Genomic DNA, 22,743 nt, shown 5'->3' with positions numbered 1-22,743 from the left:
GCTAGACTCGATGATCTCAGAGGTCTTTTCCAGCCTCAATATTTTTGTGATCCTGTGATTCTGTGAAAGTGAGTCTTGTTTACCACTAATCTTTTTCAATGATACAAAGAAATACTCACCATATTTCTGCTAGTTATATCTCCTAAGTAAACCACAGCATTCATCTGAGGAGCCCAAATTTGAATCTCTCTTTGCCAAGATGTCAACGTAGAAAGTGGCACGACTAGCAAGAAAGGCCCATACAGTTGATGTTCGTGAAACAAGTAGTTCAGAAAAGAAATTGTTTGTATTGTTTTACCCAGACCCATTTCATCTGCAAGAATACAACTATTCCCTCTAAAAAAAAACAAAACAAACAAAACAACAAAACAAAACAAATAATAAACAAATACATTTATAAATGCTTTCAAATTTAAACCAGCAAGACTAATTTAAGTGTATACTTACTTGCACCATGAGTGAGCAAGCCAGTTCAGTCCACTTAACTGATAATCTCTTAACTCTAAACTCTCATGTCCTCCAATATAAGACGGTTGCTTCTTCAGTGCAACAAACCTTGGCCTCTGTTTTAGAATCTGTCAAAAGCAAATTGAGCATCAGTCCTACTACTAAGTTACCAAAATGTCACCTTAAAAAAACAAAATAGCAGTAGGCATCTGTTTGGCCACCAAGCCTACTAGCCTTTATTCATCACAGACAACTACACCATATAATAATAACCACCCATTTGCAAGCTAAAATTGGTTTGAATGCTGATCAAAACAGAAGTGTCATGAACTCATTCACAAAGGTTACTTGTTAAACAAATTCAAGTACTAAACAATTCCATCTTTGAACAGCAATAAAATAAGTAGCGAACAAATACCTACAAAAGGCTCTTCTTAATACTGTACCTAATAGTTGCTACATTTATAAATATAGCTACCTTATACTGTTACAGACAACATTCAAAACAAAATTTTATAATATGCATCTTATTTCAAGATGGATAAAATACATCAACTGTTTTCTTTATTATTTCAACTGTATAAATCCATTGAAATTACACACTCACCTTGCAGTCCTTCAATGGAGTGGTCTTAGATTGATTTCTGCTAAAATACTCATCAATACATGCCTGAAATTTTTTGGCAATGAGAGCACCATCTTCCCAGCTACATTCTGAGTAAGGCAGACCCTGCCATTTGCAATAGTAATCTGGATAACCAGATGCTGATTTCTGATTTGAATGAGCTGCAGAAATACATAGATACCAGATCAATATTTTCCTTCTGTATTTTAAGAAAGCACTCATTTTAGGTGATAAGACAACATGAAATAGTTTCACAGCAAAGACAGTATGACTTTTCTCTTCATCAGAGACTTTGCTTGCCTTAAGTTATTAGGGATATTAATAACCTAAATTTCTTAACTATAGATTCAACATGGAAGCAATAAACTTGTAATGTTCTCAACACTGCTTTCCATCTGGAAGTTTGTCACATACCAATTATCCTTTCCACTATTTGATACTGTTTATGTAGATCATCAGTAAGTTCCTGCTGGCAGTTATAATATTCCACATCTTCTGGAGAAGCATTTTTCAGCCTGAAACAGGAATTTATTTGCAGCAATTATTACATTGTGTAGTTCTAAAACTAAGAGAATCTTGCCATTTTAAAGCTCTGAACGTAAACACCATAGGAATGCTGCTTAGTGAGTGTCTTTGAAGAAGCTACAACTCTAAAATTCCTGCTATAAAAGTGTTGCATCTGGTCTAGGTACCTCATTACTGATGACTAAGAAAGCTTATTAAGAGACATCACTATCAGCTACAGCTCATACTAGTCATGCAGATAATTTACAATACCTGTTCTCAACATTGAGCGGTGTACTTCACATAGTATTTTCATGGAAGAGCACTGATGGCTCACTATAAAAACCTATTATGAGTAGTAGTCATTAAAAATCCCACCACTATTCATAGATAATATTAAGCATACTAATAAAATGGAAAAACAAAACATAGCACTAAAATGTGAGGATTTTTTTCACTTCTTGGTTCTGAGGCATTAACAGAAGTTTGAGCCAAGAAAAGTAACTGCTGCAATGTTTTGAGTGCTTTAGCCATTTCTGTTTTGGCTTGTGTTTTTTTGGTGGTTTGGTTTGTTTGTTTGTTTTGGTTTTGGTTGTTTGGGGTTTTTTGTTTTAATCTCTGCAGCAATCCTTTGATCTAAATACAACCTATCAATGACAAAATTAGTAAAAGGTAAGATTTAAAACAAAAACAGAAAAGCCACCACCCATCTTGTTAAAACTTGATTTCTAATAGAAACATTAAAATCTATGTGCAGAAGCTGCTTCCTTAAGGGCCTGATTCTACAAGACATACGAGTATTCTCACTTGCTCTAGTAAAGTCAGTATGCTCAGAATCTTACAGGATCATAAGGTGTTAGGGAAGCTTCAACTTTAAAGCTTCTGTCTTCCTGTTATATAGGTACTTGAAACTATGCCTTCACAAAGAGGCAATAGAACTCATAGAAATACAATGAAACATCTATATTGCTATAAAAATATGCAATGTGGAAGTAGTCATAAAATTACTCACCAGCGTTTTGTTTCCTGATCCTTTTTCTTATAGTTGTCCAGTTTCTTCATTCCTTTAACATTTTGTTGCTTCAGTGTTTCCTCAGTTTCCCAAGTATTATGGATGTGTGACCATCCTTTCCACTTAATAAGATACTGTACTTCTCCTAGCTCCTTTGACTCTTCAAACCCAGTATTTGGGTCACCATCTGCCTCAACTGCATAGATGGTGGTTGCAGCACCAGTGGCTGATAAAGAAACCACACCATAAGGCTTGATTAGGCATGCACTGCCATAAATTAACCAGTAAAAAAAAATACCGCTGAAAGCAATTTGTGATGCATGTAACTTGACTAATTAAATCTACAACTCTTATGTCACTCCTCTTATTTGAAGAATTCTGATGTAGCTATAGAAAAACAACCAAAAGCGCTCTCTAACCTGAAGTATCTCATTTCATGAGAATTTTCTTCGCATTCCTAGTTTTCCTAGTGATCCATAGCGAATGCTCCACTAACACTGCTTGCTGTCATGTTTGCTATATCCTTCTCATCTCTGAAAATATAACAGATATTTGATGTTGTGCTTAATCAGCCTTGAAACTTGAATAGCCTACTATTCAATTATTACTATGGTTGCTATAAATACAATTCACAGAATCGAAGAATGGCTGAGGTTGGAAGGGACCTCTGCAAGTCATCTGGTCCAACCTCCATGCTCAAACAAGGTCACCTAAAACCACTTTCCCAGGATGACTTCCTGATGGCTTTTGAGTATCTCCAAGGGAGAGAATTCAGGAGCTCTCTGGGCAACCTATTCAAGGGCTCAGTCAACCTCATGGTCAAAAAAAGTCTTTCCTGATGTTCAGAAGGAACCTCCTGTATTTCAGTTTGTGCCTATAGCCTCTTGTCCTTTCACTGGACACCAATGGAAAGAGCCTGGCTCTGTCCACTTTTCACTCACCCTTCAGGTATTTATATACATTAATGAGACACCCCCCCTGAGCCTTTTCTCCATCCCAGCTCTCTCAGCTTTTCCTCATAAGAGAGATGCTCCAGTCCCTTCATCATCTTTGTGGCCCTTTGTCAGACTCTCCAGTAGTGCCATCAGTCTCCTGTACTCAGGAGCCCAATACTGGATGCAGCACTCCAGGTGCAGCCTCATCAGTGCTGAGTAGAGGGGAATGATCACCTCCCTCGACCTGCTGGCAATACTTTGCCTAATGTAGCCTAGGATACCATTAGCCTTCTTTACCACAAGGACACATTGTTGAGAGTAAAGAGAGTGCAAGATCTTGAGACAGGTCAAAAATTCTAGAGATCAGGCATAACTAATGGATAAAGGCAGTTCTGAAGTGTGAGTAGGCTCAAGTTTTCTATAATCAGAATCCTGATTTGCATAGTGAAAAACCCCAAACAAACACATAAGCAGGACACTGTATCCTATCAGCTGCTAGAAATATGACACGTCTACCATCATTGATAAAATTACTTTTAGAAGTGCACATGCAAGCAAACCACTGAAAGTTTAGATTCTACCATCCATTGCATTGTATTGGGACTATTTGTACAGGAATTATTGAAATCACAATCTCAATGGTTCAGCCTTCCCAACATCATCTTTCAGCATTCAGACTACTGGTTAGTTGTCATATCCAGTCCACTTTTTCTCCACCCCCCTGTATACAGTTTATATCTATCAGGTATCAATAAATTGTGCAAATTTGGTGTAACAGTATGGTATGCATTTATGCAATATGGAGCTATATTCCACTCCATTTTTTCTTTTTGCATTACTTAGTTACTTAAGTTCTACTATGTTTTACTTTATAAAGATTACAAAAGAAACATCCTTATGAGTATGAAAAAGAGAATAAGATTACTTTCTGGTATTTTTAAATTTATTCTTCACAAACATCATGGGTTACCCTACAGCTGAGAACAACTGCTGTTTACATTGCACCACAATGCACTGCAGCATCTTAAAGAACACTGATAAAAAATACCTCCTTTTCGGCCAATTCGACTATCCATAAACTTCTCTATAGTTTCAAATTCATCTTCTTCAGGCTGGGGGACATCTTCTCCACAAACTTCCAACAAATCATCAGAATCTGTCTTGATTTCTTCAGCTTCTTTGTAACTAACGTTGACTGTTGCCTGGCGACGAGATCCTCTCTTGTCATAGTCACCATCATCCGATAAATCAAGCTGCCTCTTTTTTTGTCCTGCAATCTTATTGCCGCTTTTCAGCTCAATTCTTGAAGACAATAACATACAACACAACAGTGGGGCTTCAACACAGACAACTACAAGTCTTATGCATTTGTTTCTGTATACATATAGTACATGACTGCTCAGTTATACCACTTTCAGTTGGAGCGGACAGGAAAGGCAGAACACAAACCACTGGTATGGTAACATCTTCTTTAGCTTAAAAAATGTCTTCAAAGTCATGTAATAAATATTAATGTTTTCATTTGCTTGTATAGTAGTACAATATTTGATTGCGAATTAGAAATAATATCAGAGTATCTAAAATGCAAGACTTCTTACCTGCTTGGAAGTTTCCAGCTTTTGACCTTGTTTTTTGGCTCATAGTCAGATTCACTGTCTTCACATCTGCTTTTCTCTCTATCTTCCTCTGATTCAGAACCAGTTCCTGATGCTGACCCTGACCCAGATATTTGCCAGTCTTCACTGTACATATTGAGACAGAAAACAGTAACTCACATTAGTTCTGTCGTTTTGGGTTTTTTTGGTTTGGCTTTGTTTTATTTTGCTTTGTTTTGTTTTAATCAAGTATTCTCCACTGATTTGCTGCTTTCATTTCAACATTCTTCACAGAAATAAAATATGTTAGAATAGTCATTTCAGCTGGAAGGACAGGCTTATCATGAATGGATAACAGATAAAACTGCCCAATGGCTTCAAAGGGAGTTTAATTAAATTTTCTTTTATCAAGAGGCAGATGTAAAAACCAAATCAAACAAAAAAAAGAACCACCACTATTCATAGATAATATTAAGCATACTAATAAAACGGAAAAACAAAACATAGCACTAAAATGTTTTTAAAGAGTTTTTTTAGTGTCAAAACTTTACCCATGGTAAGCTACAGACTTGGGGAAGTGTGGTTAGAAAGCTGTAAGTTGGAAAGGGACCTGGGGGTATTGGTTGATAGTTGACTTAATATGAGCTTGTATTGAGAACACTGTGCTTAATATGGCTTGTATTGAGAACACTGTGGTCAGCAGGAATAGGGAGGTGATCATCCCACTGTACTCGGCACTGGTGAGGCTGCACCTTGAATATTGCATTCAGTTCCAGGCACCTCACTATAAAGACATAGACGTGCTGAAGCGTGTCCAGAAAAGGGCAACGAGGCTCATTAAGGGCCTGGAGCACAAGTCCTGTGAGGAGCAGCTGAGGGAGCTGGGGTTGTTTAGTCTGGAGAAGATGAGGCTGAGAGGAGACCTTATCGCTCTCTTCAACTACCTCGAACGAGAGTGGAACAAGAAGGGAGACAGCCTCTTCTCCTTGGTGGTGTGTGACAGGACCAGAGGAAATGGAGCAAGCTACACCAAGGGATGTTTAGGCTGGACATTAGGAAACATTTTTGTCTTAAAGGGTTGTCAGACATTGGAATAGTCTGCCCAGGGCAGTGGTGGAGTCACCAACCCTGGAGGAATTTAAACGGAATGTGGACCCGGTCCTTGGGGACATGGTTAAGTGGTGAACTTACAGTGTTGGTCAAAGGTTTGACTGCATGATCTTGAAGGTCTCTTCCAACCAAAGACAGGATGTGATTCTGTGAAACCTGTAATAAGTTCTTGGGATTTTGCCTCTGAAGTGTTTAAAAATCTGACATGAGCTATAGTATTCTGACTTAAATTTTATTTGAGACAACCTACTTATTTAGTTTCCTATTTCTTCAATAATTTTCAGGGAAAACTTTCAAGTGTATAGAAGTGAAGCCTGGGTAATTTATAAGCATTATGTCACCCTAAAAGAAATTATATTCTTTATGAAAAACATCTTACTCTCTATGGTTTTTCTTCTTGGTTTCACTGGAAGAGTCATCTGCAGAATCTTCACTGCTTGATGAATCCTGCAGGTGAAAAGAATATATACGATTCATTACCACAAAAAGAATGAAGTATTTTTAGCATTAAAAAGATAATTCAGCTCTCACTTTCAAATTGAAATAATATTCTTCATGTCAACCTCTTCATCCCCTTCAATGTACCTGCTGATATTGAATAAGACCAGGATTGCTATTGATTTCTTATTTCTCCTTGAACATACCACATCAGCAAATCTCTAGAAAACTGAGAATATAACTGTACCTACTTATAATCGTAGTTTAGACTGCTTCAAGTTAATAAATCAAGATAAAGGCTCTATGAAAAGTCAAATAAAATCTTCTGCCCTTTTGAGAGCTCTCTCACCTTTTATATTCTCTCACATTTAAACACCACCAGGAAAATTTTGGCTACCAGGGCACAATACTGACTTGCATTCAACTTGCCATCAACCCAAACCCCCAGAACTCTTTCCATAGGGCTACTCTCCAGCCTCTCCTGCCCCAATTTGTATGCATAACCAGGATTACCCCATCCTAGGTACAGAATCTGGCACTTGCTCTTCTTAAATTTCACACAGTTGGCGATCGCCCAACTCTCAGATATCCCTGTAAGGCCTCTCTACCCTCAAGGGAGCCCACAGCTCCTCCTTAGTATAGTATCATCAGCAAACTTACTTAATGCACATTCAATTCCTGAATCCAGATCATTTATAAAAACATTAAAAAGCACTGGACCTAAAATTCAGCCCTGGGAACCCCACTACTGACTTGCTACCATTTGCTACAACTCTTTAAACCCGAATCATCAGCCAATTGTTCACCCATTGCATTATGGACTTATCTAGCTATGTGCTAGACATTTTGTTCAGAAGGATACTGTAAGAGGCAGTATCAAAAGCATGAGCATGAACAAAAACAATAAAACCACAAAATGATCCTTAACAGCCTTTGAATCTTATGGTAGGAAATATTTTATCATCTTTCAAATATCCTATATCATCCAAATTAAGGCCATATTACACAGAGAAGAGTTCGGGTAACTTTTATGCACTGCATTTTAGAGACTTCTAACTACCACTTTTTTTTTACTTTTTTTTTCCTAAATTTGGTAGACTTTTTCCCCATACAGAAGACAAGCCGTATCTAAGCCTGAAATTGTCAATCATTTATTGATGTGAAGAAATTAAGCATTAGAGAGATAACTTTTTAAATTTGGAAATATCATCATTATGTGTGGCTTTGTCTTCAGAAATATGCAATAAACATGCACAACTCACCTGAATACATGCAAATAAGTATTTTCCTCCCCTATGTTTCCTTATGAACATGTAAGTTATTTGAACATTACTTTTATAGACTAAACCCAGAATTTTAAACACATACATTTAAGAAAACATAACTTGGCTCAATATAATTTTATTCTAACATATGGGGTAATAAGACATGCATGTTTACATTTTATTTACTAGTGTATGTTATTCACCTCTTCTGAATCACTGTCTGATGAGCCTGCCTTCTGCTGTTGTTGCTTCTCAAGCACTCTTGATCTCTGCACAGCAAGTATACTTGGACTGGACTTCCAAAACTGAATTGGAATTCAGATACAAGAATCATTTAAACCTAATGAAATTTTGAAGTTTACTATGTAATTACTTAAGATGAGCAGCATCATTATTAAAATGGATCTCAATTTTATTAATAATAAAAAATTCACTAGAAAACACTGCACACAATAATATTTGATAGAATTTTAAAGCAGTGAGACTTCTGCTGAAAGGAATTGCAGCAGAGGAGGTTTTAGATTAGATATTAGGAAGAATTTCTTTACTGAAAGAGTGGTCAGGCACTGGAACAGCCTGACCAGGGAGGTGGTTGAGTCACCAACCCTGGAGGTATTTAAGAAACATGTAGATGTGGCACTTGAGGGCATGCTCTAGTGGCCAAGATTGTAGGGGGGTTGTTTTTTTGCTTGTTGCGTGTGTGTATGGTTGGACTCAGTGATCTCAGAGGTCCTTTCCAACCATGACAATTCCACGATTCTATGAATGTTTTATGAAAACCACTAGCACAAGTTTTACAGTAAGTATAACAATAGCCTTGACATTAAAATACCAAAGCACATAGAATATCTCAAGTTGGAAGAGACCCATAAGGAGCACCAAGGCCAACTCCCTGCTCCTCACAGGACTGCCTAAAACTAAACCATATGAATAAGCGGCATGAGATGCTCCTTGAACTCTTGACAGGCTTGGTGCCATGATGACTTCCCTGAGAAGCCTGTTCCAGTGATCAACCACCCTCTCAGTGAAGAGCATTTTACTAGAGTGGTCCAATCTGAATTTCCCCTGACACAAATTCATTCTATTATTTCCTCATGTCCTAGTGCTGGTCACCAGAGAGAGGAGATCAGCACCTTCCCCTCCTCTGTCCCCCTTGAGGAAAGTTGCACACTGTGATGAGGTCACTGCTCAGCCTTCTCCAAGCTGACCAAACCAAGTAACCTCAGCCTCTCCTCATAAGTCTTGCCCATGAGGCCTTTCACCACCTTGGTCACCCTCCTCCAAACTACACTCCAGCAGTTTGATGTCCTTCTTATATTGAGGTGTTCAAAACTGCACATAGTACTGGAGGTGGGGTCACACTAGTGGTGCAGAGTGGGACAATCACCTCCCTTGACCAGCTAGCAATGCTGTGCTTGATGCACCCCAGGACACAGTTGGCCCTTTTGGCTACCAGGGCACAGCATTGACTTGCATTTAACTTGCCATCAACCCATACTACCATGTTAAGGATCAAAAATGATCCTTAACAACCTTTGAATCTTATGGTAGGAAATATTTTATCATCTTTCATATATATCCTATATCATCCAAATTAAGGCCATATTACATAGAGAAGAGTTCAGGTAACTTTTATGCACTGCATTTCAGAGACTTCTAACCACCACTTTTTTACTTTTTTTTTTTTTTTTCTAAATTTGGCAGATTACTCTAAAAAAATTCAGAAATAACAACATTATGTGTGTCTTTGTCATCAGAAATACGCAATAAGTTAATGGGTGCTTCTGTGTGATAAAATTTAGGTAAGCAACTGTAGGTATTTAGAGAGATGAGAATTTAAGAGCCCAACATTCGTTATGACAGCTAAGCATGTGTTCACTAACTCAATCAAGTAAAAATTGTAAGTAAAAATTATGAAGGTTTTTGTTTTTTTTAATTAAAACTGCTCTTGTAACTGCTCTGCAGAGTGCTTTTTTTCCCACACAAAGGGTTAATTTGTATGTTTTGTTTTACCTCAGATCCATCAACTTTTGGTGGTGGCTTAGCTTGAACTTGTTTCTTCTCTCTAGATGCATCCGACTGTGATTCTGATTGACTGCCTGACTCTGAAACAGACTCAGAGTCACTGCTACCTGATTGACTGCTACTTCCATCACTACTGCTTCCAGAGCTTGAACTAGATCCAGAATCTGATGCTGACCCAGAATCATCATCTGATTGTCTGCAATTAGAAGTTCACAGGATATTATACAATGGCTAATTAAACAGGATTTTAAAAACCTCACGTTAAAAAGACTTCAGCTTCACCTATAAATCAGCTGTTAGGTTAGCCCAGACACACAGATAGCATACAAATGAATGCACGGGATTAAATAGATCAGGAATAAAAAGTCAGAGTTTAATCAGATACTTTTCTATAAACCTTAAAAGAAAAAGAAAAAAAAAAGAGAGAAGCAAGAAAGAAGGGAGAACATTAATCATTAATGTAGACAAGACAAACAAGGGTATTTCTTACCCACCCAAAGCCTTACTTAGGTCTATATTTTTCTGTATACACACACAACTGTTTTAAGTTCCTTTAAAATCAGCAGTGTGTGCCCCCCCCCCCCAATTTATCTATTTTTTGAGTATGCATTTCTTCAAAGCAAATATAAACTGGTTTACTTCCCTAGTTTTATTTTTTTTTTTTATTTTCATAAAAACAATAGGGAGAAAACTCTTTAAGGAAGTACTTGCAAATTATATTTCATGTTGTGATTTGGACCAACAATATACAAAATACAACCAAAAACTTGATTAAATAAAGTGTTTATAAAATTAACTGGAAAACCAGAAGTGTTTTCATTCATAACATAAATCTCTGCAGACCATCTCATACTGTTAAAATAACAGCAGTAAAATTTCTCACACAAACTCTGTATCAAGTCATATAATCAGTGACCTTAGCATATGCTTGAGCCACTGGATTATTCCACCTGTACATTCATTTCACATTAGATTTAATATATTTAAATAGAATAATATTTAAAGTTAAACATTTTTTCATGACTATTCAAAAACATAGAAACACAGTATTCTAAAACAATTTTACAAAGGAACAGAGTTAAAACAAATCAAATTCCTCATTAGGTTACATACTACCATATTTTAGAGATATCATGAGGGAACACATTGGGATTACAACAACACACAAGAAAAATAATTTTTAATTATGTAGACTTGAGTTGCAAGCATTTAAAAAGAAACAAACCCCCACTAAAGATAATACCAAAATCCAAAACAATAAAACCCCAAAAGCTGCTATTAAAGTCTATCGCTGCCAGCACAATTCATCTGGCTGTCACACAGCAAGGGGTGGTGGGTTGATCAACTTCTGCACTAGAATACACTTGACAATGTTTAAAGCCACAAAACAGAACTACTACTCTTCCTTTTGCTAACAGCAATTCAATTGTACTTGTGAGGGGAAAAAAATGAAGCTATTCACAAATGTATTCCTGTACACAGTCCCTCAAACAACCATCTGCATCTGTTGACTTTGAAAGAAACAAACAAAACATGAAAAAGCTTCCTTATTTTGAAGTAAGGGGATATGAAGACATACAACCGCTGGATTTACTTACACTTGCTGAAGAGAAAACCAGGGAGTAACAAGGCTGCTTCCAAACTTCTCATTCCTTTCAAAGGCCTACTTCAGGCAAGATGCTATAACACTAACACATTAACCTGACTTGAAAAATAAAAGCAAGGCATCCAGTGTAGAATATGGCTGCATTTTAAACTATTGACAAGAAATTAAGGGCAACATCCACCATGATTCACCAAAGACAGTTTAAGTACAGTAATATTGTACACCACTGCTACCTTACCTTTAGTGTTGGGTAAATTCGAGCATTATAAAACAACAGCATTTCTCAGCATAGCACAGTGCCATAGGTAAAAGTCAAAAAGACTGTGGAAGATGGTACATGAAGAGAAGAAAATTCAGCAAGGAGAAACCTTGAGACCCAAGTAAATACCTGCCAGACAAGTCCCTGATGACAAAATGCCACCAAAAATGTTTTTCAGCATAGGAAATGACAAGTTGAAAAACAAAAGGCTTGCAAGATAGAAAGAAAAAGTCTAATAGATACTGAAAGTATATGCTCAGGAGCTAGATGTAAAAAACTATTAATTACAAATAATTGTATTTATTAAGAGATCAACTATCATCTATGCTCTCCATTAAGTAATACCAATCCATCAACAGATGTGGATCATACAATATTCAGTAATAAGGCAAAATATATAGACTCCATATCTTTGCAACACTGCCTCATTACAGCAGCTACCTGGGAATGGATTCCCAACTGGGCTTAGCAGGATCAGCAAAATAAGACCTGTCTCATCATCTCTGCTTCTCACAATATGTTTCTGACCCAATTTGGACATGAGGAAGGTAATATGACCAGATTGCATATCAACTAATAATAACACCTGAAAAACAGTAAAAGTTTCAGTCAGTATTAATTTATTAATAAATGCAAGATTACAGTACAAATATGTAGCTAGAAGCAAGAGGGATGGGGAGATGAAGAAAGGATAATACAAAGAAAAAGAAAACAAACAAAAAAAAGGTTCACCACAATTGTTTCAGGGATACCCTAATGAAACCCTCTATGAGGAAGAATGCAGGGTCACTACCAAAGACTAACAGCTAATTTGTAATGAAAAACCAGAAAGGTAAAGTTTAAAGGCCCTACCATCCACAAGGTATTACTTACTCCAGTATTAAATCAACATAAGAAAATGGAAAAAGGCAAACTAAGCATCAGCAAGTTTTGGTGGTTTCTTTTTTTTTTTTAAACAAGGCCTTACTAAAACATCTATCAAATCTTGGGATGCTATGGCAGTGCTCATACATGCTTTAAAAAGTTTCAAATTCACTAGTAAAAATACCTATAGGAGCTCAATCACAGAAGACCAGTGCATACTGGGTAGAGTTTATGTCAACTTAGTGATCCAAATTAATGCAGCTGTGGGAAACCACTAGTTTCTGCCTGTACACCCTCTTATATGTACTATACATAAACAGAGATCTACAGCACACACACAAAAACCATACAAGATGAACAGCTTTGACTTTAGGGTAGGCATTAGGAAGAAATTCTTTCCTGTGAGGGTGGTGACACTGGAACAGGTTGCCAAGGGAAGCTGTGGATGCCTCATGCCTGGAAGTGTTCAAGGCCAGGTTGGATGGGGCTTGGAGCAACCTGGTCTAGTGGGAGGTATCCCTGCTCATGCAGGAGGGTTGGAACTAGAGGATCTTTACAGTCCCTTCCAACCCTAATAATTCTATGATTTTTACTGAAGTGTAAAGAACTTCCCTATTCACTGGCTACAGGATGATCAGCTATGGAAGGCTCTGAGGACTACCAGCACAAATTAAATTTATCATGTGTTCTCCCTAGGGGAGGAGGGAGGGGAAGAGGCTGCTTTCCAAACTAAGTTTCAGTAGAGCTTTGACTTGGAGACACAACGAGTATTATAGCCAAAAGCTTGTATCTGCAAAGGAGTTAGGAAACAGGGCAATATAGAACTGTAAAATAATTTGGGTTAGAAGGGACCTTTAAAGGTCATCTAGTCCAAACCCCCTGCAGTGAGCAGGGACATCATCAGCTAGGGTCAGGTTGCTCAGAACCCCATCAAAGCTGTCCTGGTTTGGCCCAGTATAGAATTAGTTTTGTGTCTAGCCCATACTAATGGGCTCATGACCAAAGGGTGGACTTAACTCAGGATGCTATTGCGCAGGTTATCCATGATTGTGAAATGTGGCACAATTAAGCAAGCTGAACAGTTGAAACCTTTGTGGTATGGAGGGAGACGGCTGAAATAAAAGTATGGGGAGGCCTGGCAAATTGACTATATCACACTGCCTCAAACACACCAAGGTAAGTGCTATGTGCTTGCAATGGCAGAAGCAAGTACAGGATGGCTGGAAACATATCCTATGTCTGATGCCACAGACCGATACACCACTGGGCCTAGAGAAATAAGCCTTGTGGATACATGGTACACCAGAAAGAATTGAGAAGGACAATGGGACTCATTTCAAAAACAGTCTTATAAGTAATTGGGCCAAAGAACATGGTATTGAATGGGGCTACCATATCCCCTATCATGCACCAGCCTCAGGGGAAATTGAAAGGTACAATAGACTGTTAAAAACTACCCTGAAGGCAATGGGTGGTGAAACCTTTAAAAACTGGGACAAGCACTTGGCAAAAGCCACCTGGTTAGTTAACACCAGGGGTTCCATCAACCAAGCTGGTCCTGCTCAATCACATGTTCTACTCATAGTAGATGGGGACAAAGTGCCTGTGATGCATGAAAAGAATCTGCTAGGGAAAACAGTTTGGGTTTATCCTGCCTTGGGCAAAGGCAAACCCATTTGTGGGGTTGCTTTTGCTCAAGGGCCTGGAAAGACTTGGTGGGTGATGATGGAAGATGAAGCACAACGTGTACCAGAAGGGATTCTAATACTGGGTTAGAATACCTAATTTTCGCTTGACTAGCTCAGTTGATAGATCGTGGAATTTTGGGGGTTGTGGATTTGTGCCCCACATTAATTGCTGTTATGTGACTTGTTGCATAAACTAACAGTGTTCAATAAGTGTTTTTCAGGATAATGTTGAGGTGATGAAACTAGGTTCATTCACTGACATCCAGTAACTTCCTCAAAGTTAACATATGTAATCTGCAACCGGTGGACCCTGGACATAAACTGTGACAACTGTTCCTTGCCTTAAGAGTCTGATACAATAGATGAACATCTGCAATCATAGACTAAATTAACTTAGTGGGTTTTAGTATAGAGAAATAGTAATAATTTGTGTTTAGGTGTATTTAGGGACAAGAGATAGTCATGACTGGAGCATGATGCAAATGGTATGGAATACGGTGTGGAATGTCCTGGTTTGGGCCACGATAGAGCTCATTTCCTGTCTTGTAATTTTGCTTTCAGCTAAGTCTCTCATAAGTAGATGTACTTGCTGAAATTAACAGCAAGCTTCCCAGTCAGTGTTTGCTTCTATGTTTATAGTTACAGCTAGAGATTAGTAAGCAGAACCAAGGCCACTGTTTGGTTCTGAGGAACATCTTGTGCTCTAGAAAGAGAAAGGGAGTAAAGAGGTCACACCTGCAACCCTCCTTTACGGAGGAGCGGATAATATGAATGACCAAAATTGACCAGAGTATTCCATCCCATACGCATCATACTCGGTATCAATTTGAGGGATCATGAGGGTCGAACCCCTTTGTCTTCACCCCTCGCTCTTCCCTTTGGCCCTTCTTTGCCTGTTTCTGTTTGCTTTGGCATCCTGGGGGAATTCCATCCATTTGTCTGCCTGTAGATCCAATCGTACCAGCCTGATTCTGTGTGTTCCTGCCTCCAACTCCCAATTGCTGCTGACTCCGGAAGTCCAGCCTGGACTTTCCCAGAGCTCGCTGTCCTGCAGCCTTGGTGGTGACATGAGCATTATTGAGGAAAGGTGGGAGGAACGCGGTATCCTTTTCTGTATATTTGTATATATTTTTTTTCCTTATCATTACTGTTTCATTATAGCTGTGTAGTTTAGTTTCCAACCTTTAAGTCTCTCTCTCTTATTCTCTCTCCTTTCTTTATCAGGGAGGGGGATTAATAGAGAGCATCTGTCATTTGGTTAATTGCCAGCCCAGTATTAAACCATGACACAAGCTGACCTTAAATATTTTCAGGGATGGGGCATCTACCACATCTCTGAGCAGCCTGTTCCAGTGTTTCATGACCCCCATTGTAAAAAGTTTCTTCCTTATATCTAGTTTAAATCCATTATTCCTTGGCCTATTGCAACAGGCCCTGCTAAAAAGTTGCTTCCCACCAGTCTGTGCCTAGCCCACCAGCTGGAGTGCGCACAGCCCAACCTGGGGACAGATGAGGAGCTGATGGAGATACCCTGAAAAAATCAAGATCCTTAGGGTAGCAAGGAAAGTGCAAAGTAAGATGAGCACATTTTATGTTTTTTTAAAAGGGCAGACTTCAAGGATCTGCTTGGTAGGGTAGAATAGGACAAAGCCCTGGATGGGAAGGGAGCCCAGGAAAGCTGGTCCATATTCAAGGATCACATCCTGCATGCCCAGGACCAATGTGTCCCAATGAAGAGGAAGGCAGGCAGGAGTGCCAGAAGGCCAGAATGGATGAGCAAGGAAATCCTGGACACACTTAGGGGTAAAAACAAAGTTTACAGAGGATGGAAGCAAGAACAGTTACCCTGGGAGAAGTACAGAGAAGTAGTCAGAGAAGCAATTGATCAGGTTAGGAAAGCAAAAGCACAGAGAGAATTGGATCTGGCAAGGGGGGTTAAAACCAACAAGAAAAGTTTCTATAGGTATGTCAATGATAAGAGGAAGACTAGGGAAAACGTGGGCCTACTCCAGAAGGAAACGGGAGAGCTGGTCACCCAAGATGTCACACCTTCCATGTTACAGAAGCCAAAGACAGGGACTGGGAAAAGGAAGATCCTCCCTCTGTAGAGGAAAAGCAGGTTCAAGACCACCTAAGAAGCATGAGGGTGAATAAGTCCATGGGACCTGATGGGATTCACCCACAGCTCCTGAAATAACTGGCAGATGAAGTTGCAAAGCCACTGTCCATCATATTCAAAAAGTCATGGAAGTCTGGTGAAGTACCTGCTGACTAGAAAAGGGGAAACATTAATGCCATTTTCAAAAATGGAAAAAAAGAAGACCCAGGGAACTCCAGGCCAGTCAGTCTCACCTCTGCGCCTGGCAAGATCATGGAGAAGATCCTCCTGAAGGCTCTGCTAAGGCACGAGGATAACAAAGGGGTGATTGGTGACAGCCAACACGGCTTCATTAAGGGCAAGTCCTGCCTGACTAATTTGGTGGCCTTTTACGATGGGGTCACAGTCTTGGTGGACTAAGGCAGAGCAACAGATGTCATCTACCTAGACCTGTGCAAAGCATTCAACACTGTCCCACATGACATTCTGGTCTCTAAACTGAAAACATACGGATTTGATGGGTGGACTATTCGGTGGATAAGGAACTGGCTAGATGGTTGCATTCAGAGAGTTGTGATCAATGGCTCAGTGCCCAAATGGAGACTGTGACGAGTGGTATTCCTCAAGAGTCAGCACTGGGAATGGTGCTGTTTAATATCTTTGTCAGTGACATGGACTGTGGAATCAAATGCCCCCTCAGCAAGTTTGTTAACACCAAACTTTGTGGTGAAGTCAACACACTAGAAGGAAGGGATGCCATCCAGAGGGACACTGACAGGCTAGAGATGTGGGCTTGTGAAAACTGCATGAATTTCAAGAAGGCCAATTTCAAGGTTGTGCACTTGGGTCAAGGAAATCCCATGCACAAATACAGGTTGGGAAGTGAAAGGCTTGAGGACAGCCCTTAGGAGAAGGACTGGGCAGTAATGGTGGACCAGAAGCTTAACATGAGCCATCAGAGTGCTTGCAGCCCAGAAAGCCAACCATGTCCTGGACTGCAGCAAAATAAGGATAGACAGCCGGTCAAGGGAGGTCATTCTCCCCCTCTACTCTGCCCTTGTGAAACTCCACCTGGAGTACTGTGTCCAGTTCTAAAGTCCCCAACATAAGAAGGACATAGAGCTCCTTGAGTGTGTCCAGAAGAGACCCACAAAAATGATCAGAGGGCTGGAGCACCTCCCCTATGAAGACTGGTGGTGTTCAGCCTAGAGAAGAGAAGGCTCCCAGGTGACATTATAATGACTTTGCAATACCTGAAGGGGGCCTACAAGAAAGCTGGGATAGGGCTTTTTGCATGGGTGTGTAATGAGAGGACAAGGGACAATGATTTGAAACTTGAGGAGAGGAGATTTCAGTTAGACATTATGAGGAAATCCTTTACTATGAAGATGGTGAGGCACTGGAACAGGTTGCCCAGGGATGTTGTGGATGATCCCTCCCTGTGAGTGTTCAAGGCCAGGTTGGATGGGGCCTTGAGCAACCTGGTCTATTGGGAGGTGTCCCTGCCCAAACAGGGGGGTTGGAACTAGATGATTTTTAAGGTCCCTTACAACCCTAGTCATTCTATGATTCTATGATATCCATGGCTAAATACAGCAGTTTACTAATGGCCTGCCCTCCATGACTAGCCTATTATTCTGTTTCCTTGAAACAAGGACACTATCTATCTTATAGGCCCCCTATTTAAGTATTGAAAGGACAGTATAAGGTCTCCCCAGAGACTTCTCTTCTCCAGGCTGAACAAGCTAAAATCTCTGTCTGTCCTCATAGGAGAGGTGTTACAGCCCTCTTATAATTTTTGTGGCCCTCCTCTTGATCAGCTTCAGCAGGTCCATATCTTTACTGTGCTGAGGACTTAAGGTGGGGGTCTCACAAGAGGCAAATAGAGTGGCAGAATCACCTCCCTCAAGGTGAACAGTACTGGTCCCAGTACCAACCCCTGAAGGACACCACTTGTCACTGATCTCCATTTGGACATTAAGCCATTGACCACTACTCTCTGGATGCAACCATCTAGTCAGTTCCTTATCCACCGAATAGTCCACCCATCAAATCCGTATGTTTCCAATTTAGAGAGAAGGATGCTGTGGGGGACTGCGTCAAAGGCCTTGTAGAAGTCCAGATAGATGACATCCACCACTTTTCCCTTGTCGACTGGTGTTGTCACTCTATTGTAGAAAGCCGCTAGATTGGTCAGGCAGGATTTGCCCTTAGTAAAGCCATGCTGGTGTCACGGTTTAACACTGGCCTGGCAATTAAACCGAGTGACAGATGTTCTCTATCAATCTCTTTCTCCTCCCTGATAAAGAAAGGAGAGAGAATTAAGGGAGAGAGACTTATGGGTTGGAAACTAAACTACACAACTTTAATGAAACAGTAATGATAAATAGGAAAAATTACTAAATATATACAAATATACAAATATACAGGGAAATTGATACCACATTCCTTCCCCCCTTTCCCCCAATAACTCTCACATCACCACCGAGGCTGCAGGGCAGCCCTGGGAAAGTCCAGGCTGGACTCCTGGAGTCGGCAGCAGTCGGGAACTGGAGGCAGGAACACACAGATATGAGCTGGCACAGATCAGGACCACAGGCAGACAAACGGATGGAATCCTCCCAGAATGCCGAAGGAAACAGGGAAGGGGTTGTAGGCGGCAGGTGCCCGGACGGTGCCCCCCCCGCCTGTGCCCAGCTGGGGCTAGCCCAGGCGCGCATGCCCGGGTTCGGTAGGTGTGGTTTCCGGAGAGAATTCCAGAGCCGGAATGATCAAAGTTAGCTCCCTGATACTATCCGAGCCAGCACTAGCTCGACTGACTCCCACGGCGAGACTCATCCCACGCAACAAGGGGTGAAGGAAGGGAAGCAGGAAAGGCAGGAAGGGCAGGCAGCCGGAAGCTGGAAGCATGGCTTGGCCCTCGTGATCCCTCAAATTTATACTGAGGATGATGTATATGGGATGGAATACTCTGTTTGGTCAATTCTGGCATCTATCTTGTCCGTTCTTCCACAAAGGAGGGCTCTTTCTTCCTTCTGGAGGGTAAAATGTTCCTCAGAGCTGAGCAGTGTCCTTGGCTCTACATAAAAGTCTCTAGCAGTAACTATAAACATCGAGTGTTATCAGTTCTAGAAGCAGACACTGTCTGAGAAACTTGCTGTTAATTTCAGCAAGTGCAACTACTTACAAGAGACTTAGCTGAAAGCAAAAGTACAAGACAGAAAATCACCTTTATCCTGGCCCAAACCAGGCTGTCTCAAATCACCTTCCTGTCCTCCATCAGCCTTAGCATAGCTTGTAGGAGGATCTGTTCCATGATCTTCCCAGGCACCGAAGTAAGACTGACAGGTCGGTAGTTCCCATAGTCCTCCTTTATACCCTTTTTAAAAATGGGTGCAATGTTTCCCATTTTCTAGCCACTTGACTGCCATGACTTTTCTAATACCATGGAGAGTAGCTTGACAACTACATCACCCAGTTCCCTCAGGACTCTGGGATGCATCTCATCGAGTCCCATACTTATATATGTTCAAGTTCCTCAGGTGGCCATGAACCAGACATTCTTATGCAGTGGGACAGACTTTGCTCCCCCAGTCCCTACCTTGAGGTCCATCCATTTGAGAGGTATGAGAAAAGAGATTGCCAGAGAAGACTGAGGCAAAAAGGTTAAGTAACTCAGCATTCTCCTCGCCTGTTGTTACCAGCCATGTTCATCAAGGGATGTATGCTTTCTTTTACCTTCCTTTCCTGGCTGATTATTATTCTTTGCATCCCTTGCCAAGTTCAGATCTAGCTGCACTTCTATCTTCCTGACCCCATACCTAGACAACCAAGCAGTGTCCCAGGATACCTGTCCCTGCTTCCACTGTCTGTGAATTTCCTTCTTGCCCTTTAATTTGACCAGCAGGTCTCAACTCATCCATGCCAGTCTCTTGCCTTTCTTGCCTGATTTCTTATACATGGTGATCAAGAGCTCTTGTGCTCTATGGGAAGCATCCTTAAAGATCTGCCAGCTTTGTTCTTCTCCCTTGCCCCTGAGGGTAGTTTCCCAGGGGATCCTATTGACTAACTCCTTGAACAGCTGGAAGTTTGCTTTCCAAAAATTCAGTCCTGACTTTACTCTTTGCCTAACCCATAACCCTCAGGACTTCCAACTCCACCAGTGCATGAGCACTGCAGCCCAGGCTGCCTCCAATCTTGATGTCTCCGATTATCTCACTTGCATTGGTGACCAATAGGTCAAGTATCACATTCCTCCTGGTAGGGCTATCTATGACCTGGCTTAAGAAGTTTTATCATTGAGGCACTCCAGGATTGCCTACAGCTTGTTGTGCTACTTATCCAACTGATGTTGGGGTGGTTGAAGTCCCCCAGCAGGACGAGAGAGCCTGCAAGCACGATGCCTCCTGCAGCTGGAGTGAGAAGGCTTTGTCAACAGGCTCCCCTTGATCGGGCAGCCTATAGTAGACACCAACCACAAGGTTCCCTATGTTGCCTCAGTCTCTAATTCCTACCCATAAGCTTTCAAACTGTTCATGGCTATTCTTCAGAGACAGCTCTTCACACTCTATCCATTTCTTGATGTAGAGGGAAACACCTCCACCCCTCCTTCCTCACTTGTCCCCTCTGAACAGCCTGTAGCCATTGATAGTCACACACCAATCATGGAATTCATCTCACCAAGTTTCAGTAATGGCAAGTAGGTCATAGCTTTGTAGCAGCACGGTGGCTTCCAATGCCTCCCGTTTGTTGCCCATGCTGTGTAAAGTGGCATAGAGGAACTTCAGCTGGCCTGTCAAATGTCACCTTCTTAGAGGAATACCCCTTAATTCCTTTGAGGTATCACCCTGGTGTTCCCCTGTTGGCTTCTACTACCTCAGAAGCCCCTGGCTCATCTCAGTAAGACTTCAGTTGTGCTACAGTGTACCTAGCACATCTCATAGCAACAGGCTGAGGGCCCTCACCAGCACCCTGTCCCTCTAACCTTGGCATGTCATGCCACAGTTTGTCACAGGGAAGTCCAATATTATTCCCCTACCCCTTCAAGTCAAGTTTAGAGCTCTATCAATGAGCCCTGCTAGCTCCTGAGCAAAGACCCTCTTTCCCCTTTGAGAAAGGTGAATCCCATCTGATGCCAGCAAACTTGGTGCTGTGTGGGCCATCCCATTATTGAAAAACCCAAAGTTGTGGCAAATGACACCAGCCATGAAACCATGTATTAGTAAACTGAGTCTGTTTCTTCCAATGTTGCTGTCTGCAACTAGGAGAGGAAAAAAAAATAACCTGTGCTCCAAATTCTCTTACCAACTACCCAAAGGCTCTGAAATGTCTTTTGATTGTCCTTGGACTACACATTGCAGCTTCATAGAATCACAGAATTGCTCAGGTTGGAAAAGACCTTCAAGATCATTGAGTCCAACCTTGTCCTAACCCTATTACCCTAGTCCCGATGACCCATCACTAAACCATGTCCCCAAGCACCATATCCAGACAATTTTTAAACACATTCAGGGATGAAGACTCAACCACCTCCCTGGGGAGCCTGTTCCAGTGTTTAACAACCCTTTCTGTAAATAAGTTTCTCCTGATATCCAACCTAAATCTCCCCTGACACAACTTGAATCCATTTCCCCTTGTCCTGTCATCTATCACCAGTTAGAAGAGACCAACCCCACTCTCACTACAACCTCCTTCCAGGTATTTGTAAAGAGTGATAAGGTCTCCCCTCAGCATCCTTTTCCTCAGACTATATACAGCACCAACACCCTCAGTTGCTCCTCATAAGCTATGTTTTCCAAACCCTTCACGAGCTTTGTTGCCCTTCTTTGGACTTGCTCCAACACCTTAATGTCTTTTTTTGTATTAAGATGCCCAAAACTGAACACAATACTCGAAGTGGGGCCTCACCAGTGCCGAGTACAGGAGCAGGATTACTGGATTACTTCCCTAGTCCTGCTAATCACACAATTTCTGATACAAGCCAGAATGCCATTGGCCTTCTTGGCCACCTGGGAACACTGCTGTCTCATATTCAGCCAACTGTCAATCAATATACCAAGGTCCTTTTCTGACAGGCAGCTTTCCAGCCACTCTTATCCAAGCCTGAAGCGTTGCCTGGGATTGTTGTGACCAAAATGCAGAGCCCGCCACTTGGCCTGATTGAATTTCATACAGTTGGTCTCAGCCCAACAATGCAGTCTACCCAGGTCCCTCTGTAAAGACTTTCTGCCATCCAGCAGATCAACATGAGCCAGCAGTGTGCTCAGGTGGCC

General features: G+C 41.0%; 1 protein-coding gene across 1 annotated transcript in view; it reads right to left on the bottom strand.

The window, feature by feature from the left end:
- LOC139789159 (chromodomain-helicase-DNA-binding protein 1-like) overlaps positions 1–22,743 on the bottom strand; it is a 102,914-nt gene that overhangs the window by 56,430 nt on the left and 23,741 nt on the right. Inside the window, exons 3-12 of the mRNA XM_071729682.1 lie at positions 9,945–10,152; positions 8,135–8,236; positions 6,608–6,675; positions 5,122–5,265; positions 4,572–4,825; positions 2,589–2,814; positions 1,487–1,587; positions 1,055–1,233; positions 448–575; positions 120–336 (exon numbers count right to left, since the gene is read on the bottom strand). Coding sequence (XP_071585783.1) covers positions 120–336; positions 448–575; positions 1,055–1,233; positions 1,487–1,587; positions 2,589–2,814; positions 4,572–4,825; positions 5,122–5,265; positions 6,608–6,675; positions 8,135–8,236; positions 9,945–10,152 — 1,627 coding nt within the window. The remainder of the gene's footprint in view (positions 1–119; positions 337–447; positions 576–1,054; positions 1,234–1,486; positions 1,588–2,588; positions 2,815–4,571; positions 4,826–5,121; positions 5,266–6,607; positions 6,676–8,134; positions 8,237–9,944; positions 10,153–22,743) is intronic.

Source organism: Heliangelus exortis, chromosome W, assembly GCF_036169615.1.
Source record: "Heliangelus exortis chromosome W, bHelExo1.hap1, whole genome shotgun sequence".
NCBI classification, from domain to species: Eukaryota; Metazoa; Chordata; class Aves; order Apodiformes; family Trochilidae; genus Heliangelus; species Heliangelus exortis.
The sequence above is the reverse complement of the archived record's forward strand: the minus strand, read 5'-3'. Positions and strand labels throughout refer to the sequence as shown.